The 24,412-nt window shown below is 39.0% G+C and overlaps 1 protein-coding gene across 1 annotated transcript in view; it reads right to left on the bottom strand.

Annotated features, from left to right (window-relative positions):
- The window catches only part of MED27 (mediator complex subunit 27), an 89,760-nt gene extending 65,813 nt beyond the window's left edge, over positions 1 to 23,947 (bottom strand). The window contains exons 1-2 of the mRNA XM_068414019.1: positions 23,722 to 23,947; positions 20,796 to 20,940 (exon numbers count right to left, since the gene is read on the bottom strand). Of these exons, the coding sequence (XP_068270120.1) occupies positions 20,796 to 20,940; positions 23,722 to 23,927 (351 nt within the window). The 5' untranslated portion in view covers positions 23,928 to 23,947. The remainder of the gene's footprint in view (positions 1 to 20,795; positions 20,941 to 23,721) is intronic.
- Between the last annotated feature and the right edge of the window lie 465 nt (positions 23,948 to 24,412).

The following is a 24,412-nucleotide window of genomic DNA, read 5'->3' as shown; positions in this document are numbered from 1 at the left end:
ATTTTTTACCACAGCACAAAGAGTAACAGTTCAAAAGCTGCTGTAATCTTTATTTCTGAAAATAGATCACATATTCTTACTCTCATCTGCCACACTCGGGTAAGCTAAATGATCAGAAACCAGAAAAACAAGGAAATACTACACTGTGCAATGAAAGCTAAAAGAGACACGCTCCATTGCAAGAAGTTACTCGCAGTTTACAGGTGAAGCAGAAGCTCAGAGAGCCCAAGACCAGGAACAGGATAATGTATCGAACAGAGACGTTTGGTGGAGCAGCACATAAAGCGCTTTTACAGTTTGCTCTGTCAGTGTTGAAGACTTCCAGTAGGAGTATGTCAGATGAAGCCAGGGGACTTCAGAAATATCTTTAGGAATAAAGCAAATGGAATACACTTCATATTATTTTCATGGGAGCTTATAATGATATTATAATTAACTCAATTATACTACAAGATTAATAGCCTTTAAAATGCTCCCAGTCATTCATTACAGGCCTAATTAAAACTCTTTTGGTGCTGAGCCAGCAAGAAATACAAAACTACTTGCTAACTACCCATATATAATTACACATGGTATTATCTTTATCATGCTGTTTGTTTCCATGTTCACAATTCAGTGAGCGTTTTGGTTTGTTTTTTCAAAAAATAATATCAAGGACAGAAGAAAAATGGGCAAGATGCCACTTTAGAGGCTTCAACACCTGCAACATCATATCAGCTCACTACAGTTAACCAGTTTATTTCTAGTTCTGCTGCAACAGTTAAGGTCTTCTACAATAGCAGATGCCTTTCCTCCCACACATCAATTAATTTGCAAATGCACTCAGGTTGTAGAAATAATGAAGTGCTGAATGCTTTTCTATTGGCAAGTTTTGCTGTCAGGAGGTGGATGCTGTAGGCGAGGTGCTAAAATGCGCTGCTGCTATATGCATGCCAAAGGAAAGACATGCCACATGAAACTTGGTCGACAGCTAACAGGGCACATCAATTATTTTATTTACCCTCTCTCACTGGAACCAAGAGGAAGAAATCCTCTCCAAAAGGTTTTTACTACATTTATCTAAGTATTTATAACACACCGTTTACAGTGAGATCTGAGCTTTTGTGCTGACCCAAGAAACATTTCATATTTGAGAAGAAAAGTAGTGGTTTTTCTTGTGTTGTTACATATGCTAAGAAAGTTACATTACAATTGTTAAGGTTACACATGAAGAATTCAATAACTAGGAGATGCTTGAATTCATATTGCCTATGCAAATCTAAATCAGTCTGCTTGTGTTTAGGATTCAGACTTTGATTACCTGCTTCTTTCCAAAGGGCCTCAAATTACCACAGTCTGTAGGATCCCGTGGATGAAGAGGCAGTTTTTCTGCACCCATTTTCATGCACAGAATGTTATTTAAAGTATATCACACAATGCCCACACTTATCTTCTCAGATGTCTTCTATGATATTCTCCTGCTTTATCTTACCTCTCTAGAAATACTGTTAAATTTACTTTCAGAATTCTTATTTCACTCATGCTAGGTGTGGATCTGAGGAATCTCAGATTTTTAAGAACACTAGATGTTTTTTCTACTTACTATATTAGTAGTAGAGTTCCTATAGATAATAACTGCAGTCAGTTATTATCTATTGAAGCAGCCAGAAGAGGCTTTAAGTCAGGCCATGGCAAGGTTGGAATCTCTACCCCCACTTCTATCACTTGAAAGAAAGGAGCAGTTGGTAGCAGTTCACCATTACTTTCTGTCTCCATCAGCCACTAACTGGAACCGAAGCACATCTTGCCAGCTATTCTCTGAAAAGAAGTTAAAAACTGAGATTCTGAACTTTCAAGTTAAGTTCTACGCTTTGGAGGACAGCATGTTCTCACGGATACAGACCCTTCTCATTCCGAGTCCTCAAATTAGAAGGCATCTAGTTAAGAGAGCACAGAACAGACGAGAGAGTTACGTTACAGTTAAGAACCTGGATGGCTGGAGTTGATGCTTTCCACAAGCTTCCTAAGAAATATTAAGTCAATCTAAAAGAACCTTTGTGAACACTTAGTCTTGCCTCTTACCTAATTCAAGTTACTTCTGTGTTTATACTTTAGCAAAAGTAGTTAGAAAAATCAGAATATGCATGTGCTCACTTTTCAAGTCTTCCACAGAAGGTGAGTCCTGTACCATTCCTCTCCAATTCTTCCAGTGCTTAATTACAAGTGTTTAAACCATGCACCTCACCTGTAGTCTGAATTTGTTAAACTTCTATTTCAAATTCCTGAATTTTTTTTTCTTTGCTTGCTATAATGAAGAACCCTCTTATCCACTTTTTTCCCCTCAGTAAAGATGCTGGTACAAAGCAAGTGAGTAATCCATTATCTTTTCTTTTATGAGTGAAATAAATTGAATTTGTTTGATCATACAGAAGGAGCATAGGAACCCAAATGCTTTTGATCAGTTCTCATGTCTCTCAACTAGAAAACCGCAAATTAATGGGCACCTACACAAATGGTAACCAAGTAGTTTCACAATTGAAACCATTTTCAAGTGTTAATAACTGAAAATATTATTAGTACAGGTACTAAGAAGTAAGAAATTTGTTGTTAAAAATAGATGATTTTCTGCTTTTTAAAATATGCAATTTTCTGGCTGACCTTGTCCCTTTTAAATTTTTATAGCATCTTCAGTTCCAATTTGAGATTTTCATATGGGTTAGGCAAACCTTCTTATGTTCTGTATTAAATGCAAGACACCTTCTTGGCATGATCTGCAATATTAATAATGTAACAGTACCAATTTCAAGAGCAGCAATGTAGCATCAACACACGCATACCTACATGAATGGAAATTTAACCATGTATATCACGGAAATCTTTAATAAATCACGGAAAAAAAAAGCAGGTCTAAGACAGCTCAAACACAATTTGAGATTTCCTCTTTTGCCATACAAACACATGACCTTGTCATGCTTCACAAGGTAACACCAACGTAGTTGATGCAAGAAAACATATGCTTCTCTTTACTGGATTCAAAATAGGAATAGAGGGGAAAGAGAATGATACTCAGGGCCAAACCCAGGTTTCTGAAGACTAGACTTGCAGCTGTCACTGTATTCAGCACCAAACGTCCCCACCCACACAAGCCCTACAGTACTCCTATCATTAATTGCCACAACAGAATTTGAAAAATACTTTTTGGAAATGATAAACACTACAGATTGTTTATTTCGCTAGGAATTTTCTCTGATGTCATCAGGAGAGTTTTAAGACTTTGAGACTGAACCATTTTTAAATTGCTGTGGGACACCGTTAAAACCACAGGAAAACCTAAATGATTAATTTTTATGGATTTCAAAGGAGACTGACACACATTTGACTTTTCATGCATCGGCTGTCTTGCAGGCCCTCTTCAATAACCCAGTTACCACTTAAATGTCTACCATCTAACCCACAGACATTTCAGCTTGTCATCTAAATCTGGACATACCTTATTTCTGTATCTTGACAATCACTAAGCAAATCTTACCGCATCAAAAAACAGCAGTTCATCAGCACCCCAGTTTAAGGCACCATGTAAATGGACACTCCTCTCACTGCTTTGTGGACTTCATTATTAATGAAATAAAAATTGCAAACATTAATCTATCACTTCAGGTTGCCATCATAAAAAAAAAAATAGAAAGCTAACATGGCTGGCCACAGTGGCTTATCTGGTGTATTTACTGGAAAGTAAATTAAGAGCACTAATGACCACAGTGCTACAAGTGCAGTAATAGCATTGGACTGGAATAGAAAATTCTTCTATACAGCTTCACCCATCCAAGAGCTGCGTTTCCTCAGTCAAACCGTAAGACAAACTTCTGTGATTGTTTCAACTACTTCACCCTTCTCTACTGAAGGCCACACTGCCAACATGCCCTAAGAACATATTGGTCAGAAGAAATGGACACTACTGGCCTTTATTTCTGAATGCTTCCCATTACCAAGAGAAAAAAAAAAAATCACAATATTACTTAGTCTCTTGCAAAAAGCTGGGGAGGCTCTGAGGGGGTTCTCCTTCTCTGCATCTCCACCACCCAGCTCACAGCTCCCCAGAAGTGAGCCCACAGGGATGGCAGAACTGCCCCATGGCACAGCACGCCGCTCCTCGCTGCCGTACTCACAGCCCGACTGAAATAGCAGCAGCAGCAGCTTCCCAGGCTTCAGATGCTACCGAGCCTGAAAGCCTTCAGCTAGATTTGAGCTGTCTGACGTTGTATCTGAAATACGTAGAGGGAAGAAATACTTACCTTGCCGTTCAATTATTTTTTGGTATGTTATCAAAACCACCCCTCTATACTGGGCTGGAAAACTCCAAAAAGTCCAGCAGACTCAGGGGAACAGCACCAACCTCCCTACACACAGTTTCCATTGTACAAATATTTCAGTACCACCCTATTATGAACTGGTATCTACCTCATCAGCTGCTTCCCATAAAATCACAATGCATCCAATACACACGGTCTGTCACACTAAAAACTTGTTGTCCCTGAAAAGCCACAAAATGCTGTACCCTGTATTGTCACTTATTGTTACCTTTCCCACTGCAAAGACCAAAGCAAACCCTTCCCCTCCAACAGTTTTGAGCTGCCCAGAAGCAAACACCTCATGAAGCTAAGCACGCCATGGTGCCCATGGCTGCAGCTATGGTGGGTGCAGAACGTCGGAGAACTATTGGAAATGACTAGTTTAGCCTGAACAGCGAATTGAGAATGCAAAAACATATTATACGTATTCGAAAAAAAATACTGTGTCTTTTTGGTCTTAAAGATAGACAAGGGAATTGCATTTAAAAAACTACTCAACTGCTACATTACAATTAGGTTTCGAAACAGACATAAGCTGACAAATTCAGCATTTAGTTTTCCAAAAGTATCCTCAACTCTTCAGCAGTGCACGGACTTCCAGAGGATCTTTCTGTATGAGGATGTATTGCCAGCAATATGACAAACTGGTGTGCATTTAAGGAAACTGGGGTGGTGGGGGAACAAAACAGTGCTTTTCACAAACCATGATTTTTTAACTTGTTTCTATCACTACTCTAGCTACAAAACCTTTTGTAAACGAGGACACTACCTACCTACCTCCCAAAGTTTATTTTATCAAGCCAACAATTGAGCAGCATGAACAACTGACCATTCAATTACAGTTTTTGCCTGAGGCATTGAAAAAAAATAAAAGAGCAAGGAAAACTTATAAATGGTGCTGAAGAGCTGAAGGCTTGCTGCTGGCACACTAAACAGGAACAATTGAAAGCCATGGAGCAGTTAGTAATTTATACTACTGAGCCTAATGCTTGGACAGTAAGGGAAACAGATGGCTCTGCAATATGGGGACGGCTGCAGTCGGCACAGGGATGCTACAATAACACAGTAGCAATAGTTTGTCTGGTTGTTGCAACAGCCACAGCAAACTGAATTGCATCATTTCAGGGTATAAAACAAAAGTAAATGAGAGTAAAACAAAACAGACCTTCCTATTATTAGCTGATATTCCTTGATAAAGCATGGTCTAGTTTAGAGTTTTTTTGGACAGTCCTGCATAGTTCTGTGCAAATAAATGAGCCTAATCCACCCGGCACTAGCAGTGTTCCTCTTCCTGTCCTGTCCCCCTCCCAGTAATTCTGCATCACACCAAACGGCTACGAACGTCAGCTATTTAGTTCTACTTTTAGCTCTGCTTTAAATAAAAGTGTGTTGAGTGCAAGCTGCATAATGAAGTCCCAAAACCATGGAGATGCCACAGACTGCAATTGGGCAGCATTACCAAGCTGTGGGGGTTTTATTTTTTATTTTTCATTCTGGCAGACTTATTTAATTTGTGGAACAAAATCACTATTTGCCAAGGGAAGTTTCCAACTACATGCTGGAGCAGACAAGCTGGCTGGTTTCAAATGGAAGCCTTGTTTCAGACCTTGAGGGCATACTCAGAGGCAACGGACTCGCAGTGCACATAACACATAAACACAGGAAGAACAAGTGAAGGATTCCTTGACAAATGTGTGAGGAGCTCAAACTCATTTCTTTAAGTATTACATTTCACGGCCATCATGACTAAGCAATATACCAGTCACACAAGGACTTTTAACAGTCTAACAATCTAACTTGCAACTTTTCAGAAAGGCCAAAGCATTATCAACTCTTTGAGCACAGGAACCTCTTAAAAATATATAAATATACTCTCTAGGGAATCAGAGCACAGGTGAAAACCTAGGTTTAAGGCCAAGCATAAGATTCTTCTTCCTCTGTAACTGCCCTATGATAAACCAGGTTGTTTAAAGGGCAAGCTCAGTAGCTAGAGTTAATAGAGGAAATGTCATCCTGCCCTGCACACCAGGAGAGGTGATGCTACACAGCTACAGACTCTGCTGACATATTCTTTGTTTTAGCAATAAGACTATTTTAATTAAAAAAAAATCCATTAAACAAGTGTTTTAGTGTAGAATAGGTCTATTATTTTTCTTAAATCAAAACTCACTGACACAACTGCTGCTGCTGGTACAAGTCAGTGGAAACTAAAGGCCTCAGCACGGAGTTTTACTGATTGAGAGTCAGGGAACTGTTGCCAAAGCATCAGCCCTCCCATGCCTCTGTGAAATATTTTCCTCATCTAAACTTTCCACAGTTCAGGAATTTGATTGAAGCAATCTCCAGGTATTGTTTACTCAAAAGTGCTTCCTGAAATCCAAAAGTTTCCCTAAGATGAGAAAAGAGCAATTTGTTGTGAGTAAATACACCAACATATACATGTTGTTACAGATTACAACGGGAGGCAACTGGAGTTAAAAAAAAAAAAAACAAAATAAAGCAGAACAAATTGGTCTGAAGCATTTCCAAAGTGGCGGGATAGTGCACTGTCTGACCTCTGACGAAGGCATAAGCTCAGCAGTGTTACGAAAGAAGTCAGCATTAAAACACAACTGACTGCACTTGTGTTTAGTTTGTAAAAGAAACACGAAAGCACAAGTTTGTTATCCCCCTCAGTAAGCAACTAATTATTATTGTTCGTTAAAGTAACAATCAAGTAAGAAATTAAAGCAAGTCCATTTTAAGGAAGATTCTTTCAAAATACATTTCTCTTCTGGACTTAAGCCTGAGGAGTACATTGTACAAGAACTAGAACAGAACCTGCAAACTAATTACCAGCACGTATATGCACAGCATTCTGCCTGCCATGACTGCTGCTACTGGTATTGCTCTTCTCTAGAAAACAAATGATTGATTAAATACCTACTTTGCTTAAATAATCTTGATAATAAAGGGATTTTTCCTCCCCTTTTCTAATGGGTATTTTACATAGGCAACTGATGGATCCTATATTAAACTGTTTTCACTCAAAACAGCAATCTGCTGCTACATTTGTCAAACTGATGAAAGGAGGGATGCTAGAGTCCTGTGATGTGAAGAGAAAACAAGAGGAGAAAAAGGCATCAAGTTCACATGACACTGTAATAATCCTACTAACAGGTGTTTTTTACCTTGCAAACTTCCTTCCACACAGAAGCATTCTTTTATAACCTGACAATTCCCTGTAGCCTGGAAACTCTGTGAATGTATCACGTATTCTTGTTTTTAACCTCTTTGAAGTCCCTGCAAAAATGTCTTCCTAACGTACTGATCAGGATGACACGCAACCGCATACATGAAAAGAACAATCACATTTCCAGCACCCTACACGCACTACTTCTGCATTTCAGAAAATTCATTGTTTCTGTGAGCACCCTTTTAACGAAGACCAACATCATCAAGGGTTAAAAAAAAGGATAAATCAGATTTAAGCAACTCGCAAGAAAACAAAAACCAAATCAGTCAGTCAAGGCACTGTTTGACTTCATCAGCCACTGGGAAAATCACAAAGGATTTACTGCTACTCTGATTTGATCACGCAAGCCTCTGAAAACTTTACCTGGTCCATTATTTATTTAAAAAAGTATTTTTTTCCATATTTACCATAAGTGTAGTGAACACGAGACATTAGTTTTTCCAGACTTCACATTGTGGCTGACAAAGCAAAATGCATACTGAAGTTAGAAGGCCATCAGAGCAAGAATCTCTGAAAAAGGCCGCCTTCAGTAAATGCACAATAAATGTCTCCTCAGTCCACTCAAGCAGTCTTCAGCCACTGCTGTACGTCAACGTCTATTTTAAAAGCAGGTCATGGATGCTTACAGAGAAGCCACAGACCCTTGGTTTCTATACATCTGGGAATTTCTACATTTTGCAAGTTAGCACATAGGAAAATGCACTAAGGACAGTACTCTCCGATTTAATCTAGACTCTGGGACTTCTATTACAAATAACCTTTGTAGAACAGTTAACACTCCCTACGACAGATTTTTTTGGGGAAAGTGACTCTTTTAAAGAGTCATCTTTCCATATACTGTTAACGCAACAAAACTCTTACTATAGCATGACCATCACCAAATATGCATTTACTAGCCACACAAAATCATGAAATTACTTTGAAATTTGTTTGAAGATTAGCTAAAAGCATTTGCACTGCAATATTCTCTGATTCAGGAATGGTTCCCATGGCATTAAAGTCCATTCCGTTTTAAAGACTCTCCTCTGTTGTTCTATGGAAGATCCACACAGAAGGACAGCAAGTTTATCAGTGCAGGAAAAGAGCGAAACTTAACAATGAACAAAGTCCTGTCTCTCTTCCATCTGTGCTGCACTTCGAATGGACAATATCATCCCTTGGCTGCATCAACTCCAGCAACTGAATGGCCCATCTAACAAGACAGCTAGACTGCAGCTTTCCTCACAGCCTTCCCCCAAAAGAGAGATTTGTTTTTTCTGTAGAGTGTAGTGGACTCCTCCTCTCCACTTCAGTTCTTCCAGAGAGAAGGTATTGGCTTGGAGGAAATACAACTAACTAGCTCTCTCATTGACAGAAGAAAGCAAGCACATTGACTTGTGCCCCTTATGTACTGACGCTTTAGCTGAGTAAATTAAGATGTACAGGGGAAAAGCAAAGAGCACCAGAAGTGGGTATATGACCCAGAAAAGCATAGTAGCAATTTTATATCTTCTTCAATCTTCCTGAAATGTGATTACAGTTGACCTTTAAATCTAGTAGATCAACTAATCAATTCTGCTGGAACAATCCTGTATATGTGATCTAAGAGCACACCCATACTTAAACAACTTCCAATGGCTGCCTGGCACAGGCATTTTATTTTGCTGTAAAAGTTACCAAGATTTGTCTCAATTGATTTTACTTGCAAGAAAAAACACAACATCAAAACTGCAGCATCAGCAGACACTAAAGGTCTTAGCTTCTTGCAGGATGAATGCAATATCAATAGTTATTAGGATGTATTCATACAAGGTACACAAGAGGGATGGAAAGAAGATGCTAGTAATCTCACTTAATCCTAACGCAGCCCTAAGTCAGGTTCTTTAGACTGTGGGAAAAAAAAAATGCAAGGAAAACTATAAACACTCCAAAGTATTTGCCAGGCAAAACATTGAATTTGGAACCAAAACCATATTTAACAGCTTTTTAAGTAGTAAAGCTTTCATGTTGTGTTAGATGTTAGTTTTATTTGAGCTGATAAATTGTACTTCAACAAAATAACCCAAAAGAGGCTTCAGGATGGTGTTTGTCCATAGTGGGCTCAGAAGCGAGATCAGCAACCGCTAGTGATCCTACTTGTATGCAGCATCTCTCTCAGATTTATCAGAGTGCTCATTCTGTAGCACAATCCTCATTTTATAGATGGGAAAACAAAGATGTGCATAACAAAGTAACCTGTGAAACCTCATCCAGCAAGCTAAGGGCAGAGGAAAGAAGAGGCTGTACAACTCCAGAGTCCCTCCAGTCCCATTATAAACTTGGCAACACTGAAACACTCCCAAAACCTTCACCTTCCTCATCAGAAGTGTTTTGAGATGTCCACACATGGTATCATCATACACTTATGTCCACAGTCAACCAGATAGCAAGCTTTTATGCAGAAAGTCATTAACTTCACTCCATATTACATGCTAGGGTGTCCAAACAAACCAGAAAATTGGAAATGAAAGGTTAGCTTTTGCTTTATCAGGCACAAGATCAGGCACAAGAGAGCTTACAGACACGATCAGCTCTGTGATCTATGAAATTTCTACAAACAGTTTTGGAAGAGGCATCAAGCAGTGCAGCCAACCCCCTCCACCCTCCCCCCCAAAAAAAAGGCACTGAGCAAACTGAAAATGCTACACTGAAAATTCTGAAAATACAAGATTTGACTCCAGAGTAAAACTGAACCATAAGGCAAGGAGAGAACTTGTTAAGTCTGAGTGCAGAGACAACTGCAGAGAAAACTCTAAATAGAACCCAACTGAAAGCATATGGGTAGGGCAGGGAACATTAGAATAAAAATCTAACTAATGGTAAAACACACAGTGAGGTTTTTTCTTAAAAGTCATGTAGAAAACAAAACATATATCCAACCTCACTGAGAGATAACCTTGGGGGGAGGAGGCAGCTATTCTTTTAACTGTGGCTTATTTGACACAAAAGTGACATTTTCTCTGAATGAAAAATTCTTTTAACATAAAGAAAAGCCAACTTCTGAAACAAGACAGAGCCCAGTAACACTGCAGCAGTTGAGAATGTCACGATTTCCATGAAAAGACTGTTTTGCAGAGATTAGGAACAGCTGTTTCAAACTGAATTAGACTAAAACTGGAAACAAGCTGTCAAGACCCGAAAAATATATTTTATACATAAAAGAAAGTATTTGATTCAGCTGTTTTATCGCGGTGGTCAGCCAAGAAAGAGAAATAAAGTAACATTCTGAGATTCCAGACGTTGTCACAAAGACTCTCTCATTTTTAACACTCTTCATGTAGATTTATTCCTTTGAGCATTTGGAATAGGAAAAATGTCAAACAGCTCATATCACAGATTCTTGAATATTTTCAAACCATGGGCAGCTTAAAGCAGCTTAAAGACACCCGAGGACTCTTTCTGCTCTAGTCCACATTCTCTGCATCTTCTGTAGCAGTAACAGGATGTTGCAATAAGGAAAATATACTCAGTTGCTGTTGACATGAAAAGATTAAAATAATTCACTTTAACCCACCACTTGTGAGTAACAGTACATGCATACAGCTCCTTTTTGTGCATGTCTGCAGATCCTAGAAGGCTTTTAGTGGGTATTTTCAGTATTGATTTCCACAGGAATTGCAGTTTCATATAATGAGAAGTAAATACATCTATTTTAGAATATACTGTAAAATGTCACATCCAGATATAATCCCTTTGGTCTAATGCCCCATGCAGTATACAGAGCACCTCTTACACTTTTCCGCTGGCAGTTACAGGAGCTTAAAGAATCCAAATACAACAAGCAAATTAATCAAGACTGGTGCTGGTTTTGAATAGAACTATTTGTTCCAAAGCACAACTGTGAACTTCAAAGACCCCTGTGATTTTATTACATGCTGTAAGATGTAGCCATTATACTCCACTTTCCAATGAAATCTAAAGTAATCTTGAAACTATCCTTAGCATTTCAACATAGTCATTACTTTTCATAATAATGATATATACTAATTCTACCCAATAAGTGTATTAGTTATTACTGTCAGCTTGTCAGTATATGTGCTTTTGAAGAGGTATCTGGGAACAAGCCAATTCACGAGCATATAAAAATATGCACGCTCCAAGAAATGCATTTTTAACTCACTAAGACACCAGGCAAGTGTGCAACTGCAGTTATGTGCCATTTCAGCTTTCAGACTGCTCACACGGTCTAGCCTTAGGCATTATGCTTGAGGACTTTAAGTTCTCAGAAAACTCAGTGGAGCACCAGAGCATGATTGAACGCTTCACACTAAGCCAAGAACCTTACAAAAGAGCACAACAGGATAACTGCTGCTCAGGATACATAAACTTTTGATCTTTCCGTGAAAAGATCAAAAGTGTGAAAGACTAGCACCTGGTAGAATCAATCAGCTTTCATTAAATCTTCTTTTATTAATTCAGAGGACATCTTTTTCTAGGTATACTGTAACTGAACAAATGTCAGTGGCTAAAAGATCTTATTCATGTTTTTTTGTTTCTTGTGCAGGTGGAAGCCTTACGTTCAAGCATTTAAAACTAGATAAAATGAACTGCTATACATGCCTGGGCTAATCTTGTATCAGCAGAGAAAGTGATAACATGTACTGATAAGTCATCTTTATCTCCAGAACTTCAGGATTTTACAAATCAATTTTACAAATTAATAGATTTAAACACTAGCTCACACCAAGAAGATGTACCAAAAACAAAGAGAGTTAGGAGTGAAGTAGCTCTGAGTACAATGTTCTTATTCTCATCTCTCTTCTCCTGTCAACCCCCAAACCTGCCTGACTGTGACACTACTCAGACTTCTAGGACAGTTAAGGTATGTTTCTGCAACTACCGAACAAGCTTGACAGTCAGCCATAAAGTTACATAGGCTACAATTCTTATTACTGTGTTTAGAGTATTATTTTTCCACATCTCTACTCCCAGCTGACCCAAGACAGAACAATATAATTACAGGGGGCAGAGGGGAAGAAAAAAAGTCCGAGCCCATTTCTCAAGAGGCAGCATTTTACAAGAGAAGCAAGGTCTTGGTTTTCCATAGAAGAGTCGTCATTCATCAGAACTCCTGCAGAGAGCAGAACACCAAATTCAAGTATCCCTAAAAGCTGGGTCAGATATTCGGCCAGATCTGAAACAAAGTTCACCCGCAAAACCAAACATTTTCAGAAGAACGTAAAATGACCACATCTACTGCAAAGCACGGACTTCCTTAACGGCTTGCTTAATGTTATTAGTGACATCTTACAGCTCTGGGGAGAACAGACAATTTCCTTCAAATCATCAAGCAAAATTTTATTTTATTAACAGGAATATTTTGGAAAGAGCAAACTCACTCTGAAAGGTAATCTGAGATAACTGCACATCTTTTTCAATACACCTCTATGTACGTTAAAACCAAAAACCAGGCACAGATGTGAACAGTAACTGTACTGATGTCACAGTCTGTAATTTCTTATTCATATAGACCTTCTGGGTTATGTCTTCAACAGCAGCAGCTTAGTATTAACTACTGCTGAACATAAAACTGCTGCCACATTTTTGCCAAAAGTACATTTCCACGGAGCAGCAGCCAAACCAGTGGTCTGAACTGCACTTTCGATGACACACAGCTCTGTACACAGACTATTTTCAATTTTATTAGCTTTTAGGATATTTCCATGTTTTGTAGCCCAGTTATCAACAGTATCTGATTAAGATACAATGGGGAAGAACTGAGTATTGCTTATGTGCAATTCAAACAATCAAATCACTCTGTGAACGGAGGAGGCGAACGTTAGTAACTCCAAAAGAGAGCTCCAAAAAAGATTAGAGATGAGCGCACTTCTGCATTAAAGAAAAATCAAATAACAGACACACAAAAAGACCCGACAACAACAATAGTAGAGAGCAACAGGGTGACATCATTAAATTTTCCATTTTATTTTATTTCCTCTAGAAGCTATAAAAAAATCTTTTCCATATAAAGAATATCAATGGAATGCTTATCATCTGTATCAGTTATTTTATATTGGTCTTCATATTCCTCGAATGCCCTTCACATGAAGGTCCCCAAATGCTTTACAAACATCTTTAATTTGCCTCAAAGAAGGTGAGACACAACTTCGAGTTTCTGAAAACATCCTCTGTGCTTTCCTGGTGACCACCATCCGCTAGACAATAAGTCAGGCTTTCATCACCAGTAGCAAGTCAGTCTGAGCTACCAAGAGCTGAGACAGCAGGCAAACGTGAAATTCAAAGGAATGCTGGGTCCGAGGGTTTCTTACAATGCTCTTCTTGTTCTGCAGTCCTACATATTCTTCAATTAATCCCTAGACAACATGAATTTCCAGTCATACTTTGTTGTATTTCTCAACTTCTAAAAGTAAAGCTTTTTCTTCCAATCTAATGGTCGTACCACGACTTATTCATCTACATACTGCGTTTCTGTGCCAGTGCATGGCTTAGTTTGATTCAGTCTCTGTTATTAATACAAAGTAATGCAGTTTTAACCAATTTGGTTTGATGACAACATTATACAGCTTAGAAAGGGAAAGTGATCACTGACTTACAAATTACATAATTCAGCCATCCAACATAAACTGTATGAAGAGTTCTTGCAGAGGAAAAAAAGGAGTTAGGGGAGGAAGAAGCAGGAGCAGGCAGAAGTGTTTTGGTTAAAATAGAGCAACATCAATCACTTCCATCCTGAAATAGGCTAACAGCTAGAACATTAATACTTATCAAAGAAACAGGGGAAAAAACCCACTCATTAGCAAATAAAGGTGTTGCAAAGCATTAAATAATTCCCACCAGCTGACAAGGGGACTGTGATTTATAATAGTGTGTATTGATATATCACTTCCCATAATTAGGAAAAGTGAGACTGGTACCGCTTAGAGCATTATTTTGATCAGAGCCTTGAAAAATACTGTTGAATAACAACAAACACCAGGCACAGCAATAGAAAAACACCGTATCATGCTCTCAGGCTGCTTCAGATTTGAAACAAGTATTCTAGCAAAACTCAGTAAGAAAGGCAAATTCTGTTTGGACACATATAACCTTATTTCACAACAGCATCCTAGTATGAATTATTACTACTATAACTCCGGGAAGATGACAGATATAAAACATTCAAACTACATAACAAACAAGACAGAATCAAAGGCTCATGATTTATCATTTTTTTACGTAACAAGTTACTCATCATCACTCTTCCTGAAGTAACAAACTAACCTCAGTCTACTAAAATGTCAAAGAAATTCAACTTAACCTGCATATTGGCATAAGACGGCATATGGGGCAAATTCTCTCCTGCCACAGCATCTTTCCAGTAGTGCAAAGAAAAAAGAAATTGGTAATTTTCATTTCCTTTTGCTCCAATTATTAGATGTCAAAAACTTTTCTAGTTATACATGGTAACAATACAATAGTTAAGATAGCCCTGGGCTGGAGTTTTGTTCAAAACAAGCATACAAATCACAGGCAAAGAAACACAAGAGTCCAAGAGCTGCAGATTCCAGGGGCTCCCAGCTGCGGAGGGAAGGTGCATCCTCCAAAAAGATGGGCCCAACTGATGTTATCCATCCCCAGCGGCCCCAGATGCTGCTTTAGGCAGGGTCTCTGGGGAGAATAAAACCCACCCAACATACAGTAGCTGGTGATTCTGCCTTTACTTTTACTGCTACTATTAGTGTCTCACCTTTTTCCTTCTCCAGTAAAATATACGTAGACTATTGTAATTCCTGCCCCCCCTTACATTTTGGTACAAGCACTTTTTCCCTCGTCACAGCTGTTCCAGAGCTCCTTCCCCCAGCACCCTAACACCAAGGATAATTTGCACACTACCTGAATTTGCCACCCCTGCCATTGCTGGTCACTAAAACCAACCCTGCAATAATAGAAGTCAATATTCTCCAGTCAGACAACTGAGCAATAATTAATAACTACGGCAATTGGAGGCAAAGAGGTAACCACCTGCTTCCTAGTAATATTTAAAAAAAAAAGAACAACAAAAAAAGATTAAGATAATTCTGAACAGCAAGGGCACTTCACCAAAACATTTGCCTAAATTTTGCACAAAATTAAAAGCCCATAAAGGGCATTTTTCCAGACTGCCATGCAAACAACATTAGTCACTAGCTGTATAATACTTGGCATCTACAAAGGATTTCTGTCCAAAGAACCCAATGCACTTGAGACACATTTAGACTAGAAACTCTCCCAAGAAGTAGGTGAAGTATTATTATCCTATTTTATCTGCAAGAAAAATGAGGCATAGAAAAAAATCATGCAACCTGTTCAAGGTTACACCAAAAATTAATAAGAAAAGCAAGAATAGAATCCAAGTGGCCTAGCTCCTATTTTGTGTCCCGTGTACAAGAAAACACCAGTTCGTGTATCATTTATTTCTTCCTTCAGTAACAGGAATATAAACTTCCATGGCTTATCTGCACAGGAAAGGAGTCCACAGCCAGTAATCCCTAAGAGCCTTTCCACCCCAGCTCCCTCTGTGAAGCACTGATTCTGCTCTTACAAAGCAGATTAAAATGTGCTCTTCAGAGTGCAACAGAGATATCCTTGTAGCGACTTGTCACTTTGCATGAATTAAAACCTTACTTTATTTTTTCATTTGTTCCCTTCTGTGAGCAAACCAAGGGATTTTGGTCACTTTATAACTTTTCTTGAAGTGACTTCTTTAGAGCTCCTGCTCACTGAGAATACCAGTATCTCAAGCTGCACCACTAACCTTCCCACTCTTACCCCAGCAAGCACAGGTGATCTTCAAAAGCAACCTCCAGAAGCACTGAGCAAGCAGATGATCCAGTTACCATGATAGTTTTTCTCAATGCCACATGCCTGTCACTGGTATTAGAGTACACCAGAAAAGAAAATATTTTCCAGTTTGGGTGGATGAAATCTCAGCAGAAACAGCTGGATCTCCATGCAACAGTATGTCACAATATTATCATTCTTGTAGAAAAAAAAGTCCTCAAAGGACAAAATCTTGGCCATCTGCCTGAACTTCCAAAGAGCTGCCAATATAATAATTCAGTTACATTGTCCATGCTACTGTAAAACTACATTAAATTCAAAATGTTTCAGCGCATCCAAAATTTAAAATTAATGTTCCTTGGAATGAACACTTTATTCTACAATCAAGATGAACAAACAAACAAAATTACTTCAACAGTATTGGTTAACATTTGATGTCATTTACTGTCATTAAACTCAATATTTGTGTCTAATCAATACTAAGCTACCAAGGGCAGTCATAACAAGTCTGGACTTTCTCTACAGGCTCTATTGATTTCTTTTTTTGAGATCTACAACAAACACAATTTTTACAAATAATTTATCAGGGAACACATCAAAATAATTTAATAAACAAAAACTATATATTCCTTTTCTCTTCTGTCATGTGACAGAAAATCATTTTAACTCATTAATGGTAATCTCAACAGTTCGATTTTAAATTTATGTAAAAACAAAAGGAAGCTACGAAGTAAAAAATTTAAATCCAAATATTTTTTAGTGTATTTCAACATGCAGATCAACACTAATTTTTTTTTCATTTTGTATTTGCCAGCATATTACTTTTAAATAAATTTATGACCACTCCTGTCCAGCTCTGTTCACTTGGAATATCTACAATACACTGATACTGTAAAGTTTATGCAAGTTGCCATAATCTTCTTTTCACAGATGAGTAAATTAAATAATTTTATCTAAATCCTACTCACCCAGAGAGTCAGGAAGTCAGAAAAGGTGATTTTTTGCTTTCTGCTTGAAATGGTAGATAACAGCCTTCCCAAACACACAGTTATCATGGTTTTTAAGTACTATTTCATGATGATAAAACAATACCACCACCACTCACACACATGTATGCACGTGGGTTCAAACTACAGAAGTGTTGGAATTGAAGTAGAGCAAATGGACAAACCCTGAAAATAGTAGAGTATACAACATTGCACTTCAGTGAAGTTAAAATCAAGGAAAAAATTTAAAATAACATCACCCGTTCAAGACTACAACTGTCCTAAAAATGTCCACATGAAAAAAAACCCTGCTGATTTCTACAAACGTCCTAACTTCGATAATAGTTTAGCTGCGTTACCCATACAGAATGATAGCAGTTTTTGTCTTATCTAATATTCTATCTTCAGTATTACATTAGAGAGCACATATGGATCCTTCTGGGAAACAGCATTTCAATCGTAATGAAGAAAACCTCTTTTATTAAATATAATTGAAGGTGAGGGGGGAAAAAAATTCATCAAGTAGACCTAAATACTGTTTCATGGCTACTACATGCCTCCACTCACCCCACAGTCAGCAAAGTAATTTACTTGTGTGATTTCTACTGATACATAAAAGAAGTTAAAGCAAAGAAGAAAAACCATCTAGCTCTTGCTTGCTATAAGATCAACTTCAACGTCCTGTGTTTTTCAGTTATATCTTGTGAGCTCTGTTAAACACCTGGAAAAGTAAAGTTCCTTTACAGCTGCATGTGTGTGTAATTAATGCATTTGACAAGCTGTTGTGTTCCCAAACAGCTGCTTCCATTATACAGACAACTTTACCATCTGCAAAACTATTGGGTAAACTACAGTAAGTAAATATCAGGATAGCAGGTGCTAATAAATAGCAAGCACTGCCAAGATAACACACTTTTGTAAGGAAAGTTTTAATTTTTCCCACTGTACTTCTCTGGAGCAGGCAAACTTAAGATGCTCAGAAATAGAGGAACTAGTGTTGTGACCCACAGGAGCAGTAAAATAAGGTTTGGGGCAAATATCTCTGAAATCACAATTAAATGCAATTCATTTCCACTGCACTAAGCCAAAGAGTTAGGTCAGTAAATTTGCACCTAAAAGGTGAGTCTCCTCACAATACACAACCACCCACAGCTACACATATTAAATGTGGTAAATAAAACAAGCTGAAAACCGCCAGGTAAGTCTAATCTCCTATGTTAACATTCATATCTTAAACAAAGTTTTCTATTTATGCCTGTGAGTATGATCTTCACTACGCTTCGCACCCAGCACTGCTACTTAACCCAAAGAGCTTGCCCATGCATCCAAGACCAAGTCAAAATTGGGCATTTGCTTGACCCAGCATCAAAACAAAGCCGCAAATACAAAGAAATAACTGTTCTAACATCCAGTGTCTCATGAACCACAAGGAACGATGATTAATACAGCCTCAGCTGAAATTTAAGAAAACTAAACTAAAGAAGCTATTACTTGTGCAACTAAGTTTGCTGCAAAAAGTAAGAGTCATATAGGTAGATATGATCCACCTCCAGATTTACAAAACTGCTTATGTTTTAGGTACCTCCATACACTAAAAAAAAAATGAATCAATTTGGAAGTACTATACTTTAAAGAGCTTCATGTGGTTTCTGGTATTTGGAAGGTTACTGTCACTATATTCTCCAAAAACTGGCTGAGACTACCATTTCCAAAGCAGAAATACTGATATAAGTGGACCAACTAAATACCTCAGCTTTTAAACAAACAAATTACTCTATAGGATAACTTCTGAAATGCTGGGATTTTTTTGGTTTGGGTTTGTGGCATTTTGGGGGTTTGTTTTTTTTTTTTTTTTAAGAATTACCATTTCAGGCCTCTAATTGTTCTTTCAATTTTAGACAAAAAATAATGCAGCAAAGCTTTTTTTTTTTAAATATATAGTACTAAGTATAGTGCTTCGATACACTGAACAATAATGTGCTTCTCATGAGACAGCCCAGTTATTACTACCAACCTTACTTATTATGGTCCTACAAGCTACTACTACCAGCCTCCCCACGTCTGAAACATAAAACAGAATGCATTCAAACAAGCAACACAAAGTCTGTGTACTCATTTTCCCTGTATTTCATGAATGTCCTGTTGGAATTGCACCACAGCCCCGAAACTCTATTCCATCTATCCTCCCCTGGCAGCCATGTGGGTATTCATGCCATCAGTAATGCATGAACAATCAAAGAGAGAGGAAAATGCCCTTATCTCAGCTCATCAAAAATACAAGCAAGCAAGCCACAAAGGGGTCACAAATTAAAAATTAAATGCGGACAGACATAAAGTGTATTGACACATCACCACATCTAAATCCTCCCTTCGAAGCAAGAGAAAACACCAGACACACATAATAAGAACACAAGGCGGCCAAAAGATGTAATGAAATAACACTTATTCAAGAAATGTATTTAGCAATGAAGAATTAAGCAGCAACATACACGAGCATCAACATGGTCTTTGCTGCTAACGGTAAAGCCAGCAGCTAATACTCTCACACAGGCAACACATCTGCTGTTCAAAATGGGGGCAACCTATCCACGCCTACCGGCAAACCCTAGAAATGATGCTAGTAAAGTTCAGAAGAACCACTAGGTAGAAAGTAGCTATTTAAATACAACTTAAACATTATCTTTTATTTTACCTGTAAAACAGAAGTCAAAGACAACAGAGATAAAAGAAAAAATACTGGTTTTCTCCTGGAACATTTAACTGTGTATATGAGTGCACAGGATATTAAAACTTTCTGCTTTCTGAAATCAGAATCCAGTATTACAAAAAGCTGCTCTTCAAAGCTCCGCAACACTCTAAGTTAATAAAAAACTCCATTAGAACAACTCTGCTAAAGCTATTTCATTATCAACTGAGTTTACTCTGATAATGACCTAAAGTAGCAATTAAATCACTGAAGACTTAACTGCATTACAGGTTTAGAAGTTTTCACGTATAAATGTTAGATGGGTGGGTTTTTTCCCCAAAAGTAGCAGATGAATTATTTTTTCTTCAGTGCCAATAATCTGCTGCTAACAGCAAGAAACACAAGGAAATATGAAACATTTTCTCAGCTAATAAATCTCTACCTAAAAATCCTTCCTGTCCCCCATTTTCCAACCACACCAAATTTTATTCTATTTTATATCTACATAAGATGCTACACAGCTAACATGAAAAGTATTATTCTGCTTGGGAGTTAACACCCCCTTTGAAAAACAAGGGCACACCTCCATATCACAGGAAAGTCTCCTCTCAATTAAAGCACCATTTTTACCCTTAAAAGTACATTTAGGTACATATTATGCTCCTCAACTTCATAACAAACTCAGCAGTTTTGACAGTCTCAAACACTCAGAGGTCTACTGTATCACAAATCAAACATTCTGTAGGAATACACAACTAAATTACATTGCTGTATTCTGTTACCTTATTTGACCATTTGTAGGCTTGAAGAAGTTGGCTGTAAAGGGGTGTTTTGTCCTGAACAGGATCTAGGCTCAACAGTCCGCTATTGTGCAGGGGGTGGTTCTCCGACGGTTTACCAACTAGGTTGCTCAGACGCTCCAGTTCACTGAAAGAAAACAGAATGGCATTTTTTTGAAGTCAGATCTGCAGATACAGATATCTGAGATATACAATCCTCCTGCAGGGACAGCAATCATGCATGAACTCTAATTTAATATCTGTGTGAGTTTTAAATACCTGCCCAATTAGATTTTAAAAAAAAAAAAAACACCAACCCACACTTAATCACTGTCATTACCCAAACAATTTAAAGTGGTCTGTTAGTTGTTAAGCTCAGGGCTTCTAAGGAGAGAAAGTACAAGTCAAGAGTCTTTGCAAGACAACTGGAAAGAGTCAAACTATGGTGGTCCTGTTCGCAAGCACTTCCAAAACCCAGGGCACCTTCTGAGCAATTCACACCCTCAGAAACTTCAAAATTCTGACTTCAGCATTGGCTGCAATACTAAAAACAATACTAGAAAGATTTTTTTACCCAGCAAGCAGGCAGATGCCTCATCATTTCATCACAGATCTAGAAATTAAAATTGTCCTCATACAAATATACGGAAGAACTGCTGGCATTAGTCCTAAGCCTGGAGATGGTCCTGCAAAGTCTGTGATTACTCTCAGCATGTATACATATTCTAAGTTCTCAGGGCAAGGAAGCATCTTCTGTTTTCCATGAGCAATTTGTACATTTGTAGACGTGTATAAAATACTCAACTAACACATAATAAGCACACTTTTCCCATGAAAAAAAGCTCACTGTGAAATGATCTATTATTGCTTCATATCTCATTTGTCAAACACGACATTTAATAATAACAAGAGTTAAGCAATTTTTAAAGCTTGCATTAATCAGCTGCAGAAGAAAGACTGGCTACTTTGCACAGACATAAAATGCAGTTTTTCAAGTGACATCACTAATCAGGTGCCTTTGCTTTTGACTTCTGAATGTTACATCCTACTCTGAACTTCAGAACTTTCACTAAATTAACAGCAGGACTCAGACCCTTCAAAGGGTGACTTTTGAAAATCTCTGTAAAGAAAAATCCCAAATATCTCAATTTGCATTTAATGAAGGTTACAAAAATAAATGCCAACAATCAGGAAACTGGCAGTTAAGACGCTTCCACACTTTACTACCACAAAATTCTCCTCTCTTCATCATCATCTCTTCAAGCTTCAAGGCCTATTTCTAAGCCTCTCATGCTGTGAACACTCATGAATATGCTTAATATTTCTTGACAAAGGAATACAGTAAAATAAATGTGAATAGACATGACAACTAAGGATTTGTTGAACAGGAATCTCAGTCAATACTTTCATGACATGAGCCAAAGTCCACCGATATCATTAACTTCAATCCACCTTGGTGTATTTCCTTGCTACTTGAAATCTGTTCTTCCCAAACATGTAACAGAACATGGAACACTTGGATGCTATAAAAATTACAGTATTTTGGGGCAATTATGTTCCAAAAAAGACAAATTAAACATGCTCCAAAATATTAAAAAAAAAAGTTATCTTGCAAGGAATCAGGAGAGAAATGGTTACCAAAGCACTGATAAGAATATCCACTAATGCTGTAGAAGAGGTGGTGAAAAAGGAACTGGGGAAGCTACTCTCAGGTACTCTTTGATGACAAAGCTACTCTCAGGTACGGTAGTAAGGATAACGACTGACTGCAAGGAGTCACACAAGAACTTCACAGCACTGAAATACTGGATGATAAACTGCAAAGTAATGTAAAATACTACACACAAGACAAGACAGGTCAGAGCCAATTGCTATTTATTATTGTTTGGGAACAAGATTTCGGGGTTATACTGGACAATTCTTTAAAAAGCTACAGAGCACGACAAGAAGGATAACCAGAGGAATGGCACAGCTTCCATGCAGGGAACCACAAAGCCTCCTCAACTTGAAAACCATAAAAACCAAAGTGATACAACATAAGTCTACAACGCTGTGTACAACATCCTAAGAATGATTATCTACCATCCTTCCCAACAGAAGGGAAGAAGTAGGTATCAAATTATATTATCACAATCAGAATAAACTAAAAATCAGCAAGGCCTATTAGCCAACAAGAAACAACTTCTTGTTCAGAAGACCCTGAACACCAAATCTCTGGAGGTCAGAAGATGCGCTGGGAAAGGGTGGTTATGTGCTTGTGCTGCCCTTGGACACCTCCCTGGGCAGTGCTGAAGGCTCCCAGGAGGACACAGCTGAACCCAGCATCCTCTGGCAGGATCCACACGGACCAGCAGCTTCAACCACGTGTCTCTATTGATGTGAAACACACCAGCTTGTACTAAACAACCATATTTATATATACTAACTTTCCAGCCTTACAAGTTTCGTTAATAAAATGGTCATTCTTGAACCACTTGGATGCTACTAAATAGTCAAAGCGTACAAAACGTTTATTTTTAAAATTTTTTAACACAAAACTTAAAATAAAAAAACCACAAGAAAAATCTCCCTGCAACCAAAAGCATTCACCTTGCCAAGACAATCCCACAGACAGCTCCTTTTTAAAACAAAACCAGAACAAAACCCAGGTAAGTATTATGAGCAGCATTCATCCCTTTGGAGGCTCTGGAACGAAACACCACGCAGGGGTAACATGCACGATGTTGCAAGGAATAGACTGAGGCGTTTTGGCAGTTATTTGCCTAAAACTTTCTCCAGGAGTGGAAACGGCACCGCCGGCCGCCTCCGAGGGAACAGGCCCGGGGGCCCCGGGACCCCTCTCCCCGCCGCGCCGCCACCGCAGGGCCGGGGCCGGGGGCCCGGCTGCACCCCGACGCGCGGGGCAGGCCCCTCAGGGCCGGCTGCTCACCCCAGGTCGCGGCTGACGGAGTGCAGGCTCTCCTGGAAGGCGGCCACGAAGCCCTTCTCGCGGCCCTCCAGGGTCTCCTTGTTCCGCATCCCATCCTTCAGGCAGTCGAAGACCCGCGTCACGCTGGAGCGCAGCGCCTGGATGGCGGCGATGGCCTGAGAAAAGGCCTCCAGGTTCACGCCGGGGCTCAGCACCCCCTCCGCCATCTTGGCCGGCCGGGCCCGGCCTCTCCCCGGCGGGCCGCGAGGAGCGCGGCGGGGCCGCGGGGCACGCTGGGAAATGTAGTGCGGGATCGGGGCGGGGCCGGGCAGCTGCGCTTCCCTCAGGGGCTGCCCCGGGCGAGGGGGGAGCCGGTTACACCGGCACAACAAGTCACTTTTAAGCCTTTTATCCTCCTTTCCTATCCTCAGGGGTTTCTTCAGCAAAGGCGGGTCTGCCCCGTGCGCCCACCACCTGTGACAGGAAAGGCTGAGGAGATGTCTGCCCGGCCCCGGGGCCCCAGGGCAAAAAATTAGTACTGGCACATGCATCTCTAAAATACCTCTCTTCTTCCTCAGAATAATTTTTTCCAGTCAAATGTCCTCTTCTATTTTCCTGTGCTGTGCATCATTCTCTGCTCATAATACAGGGTATATTCCCACCTCTGGAAGCTCTCTATGGATTTTTCCAGGCATAGAGCCAGAAATAAAAC

This window comes from Nyctibius grandis, chromosome 16 (assembly GCF_013368605.1).
Source record: "Nyctibius grandis isolate bNycGra1 chromosome 16, bNycGra1.pri, whole genome shotgun sequence".
NCBI classification, from domain to species: Eukaryota; Metazoa; Chordata; class Aves; order Nyctibiiformes; family Nyctibiidae; genus Nyctibius; species Nyctibius grandis.
Note: the sequence above shows the minus strand (reverse complement) of the source record. Positions and strands in the feature narration are given on the sequence as shown.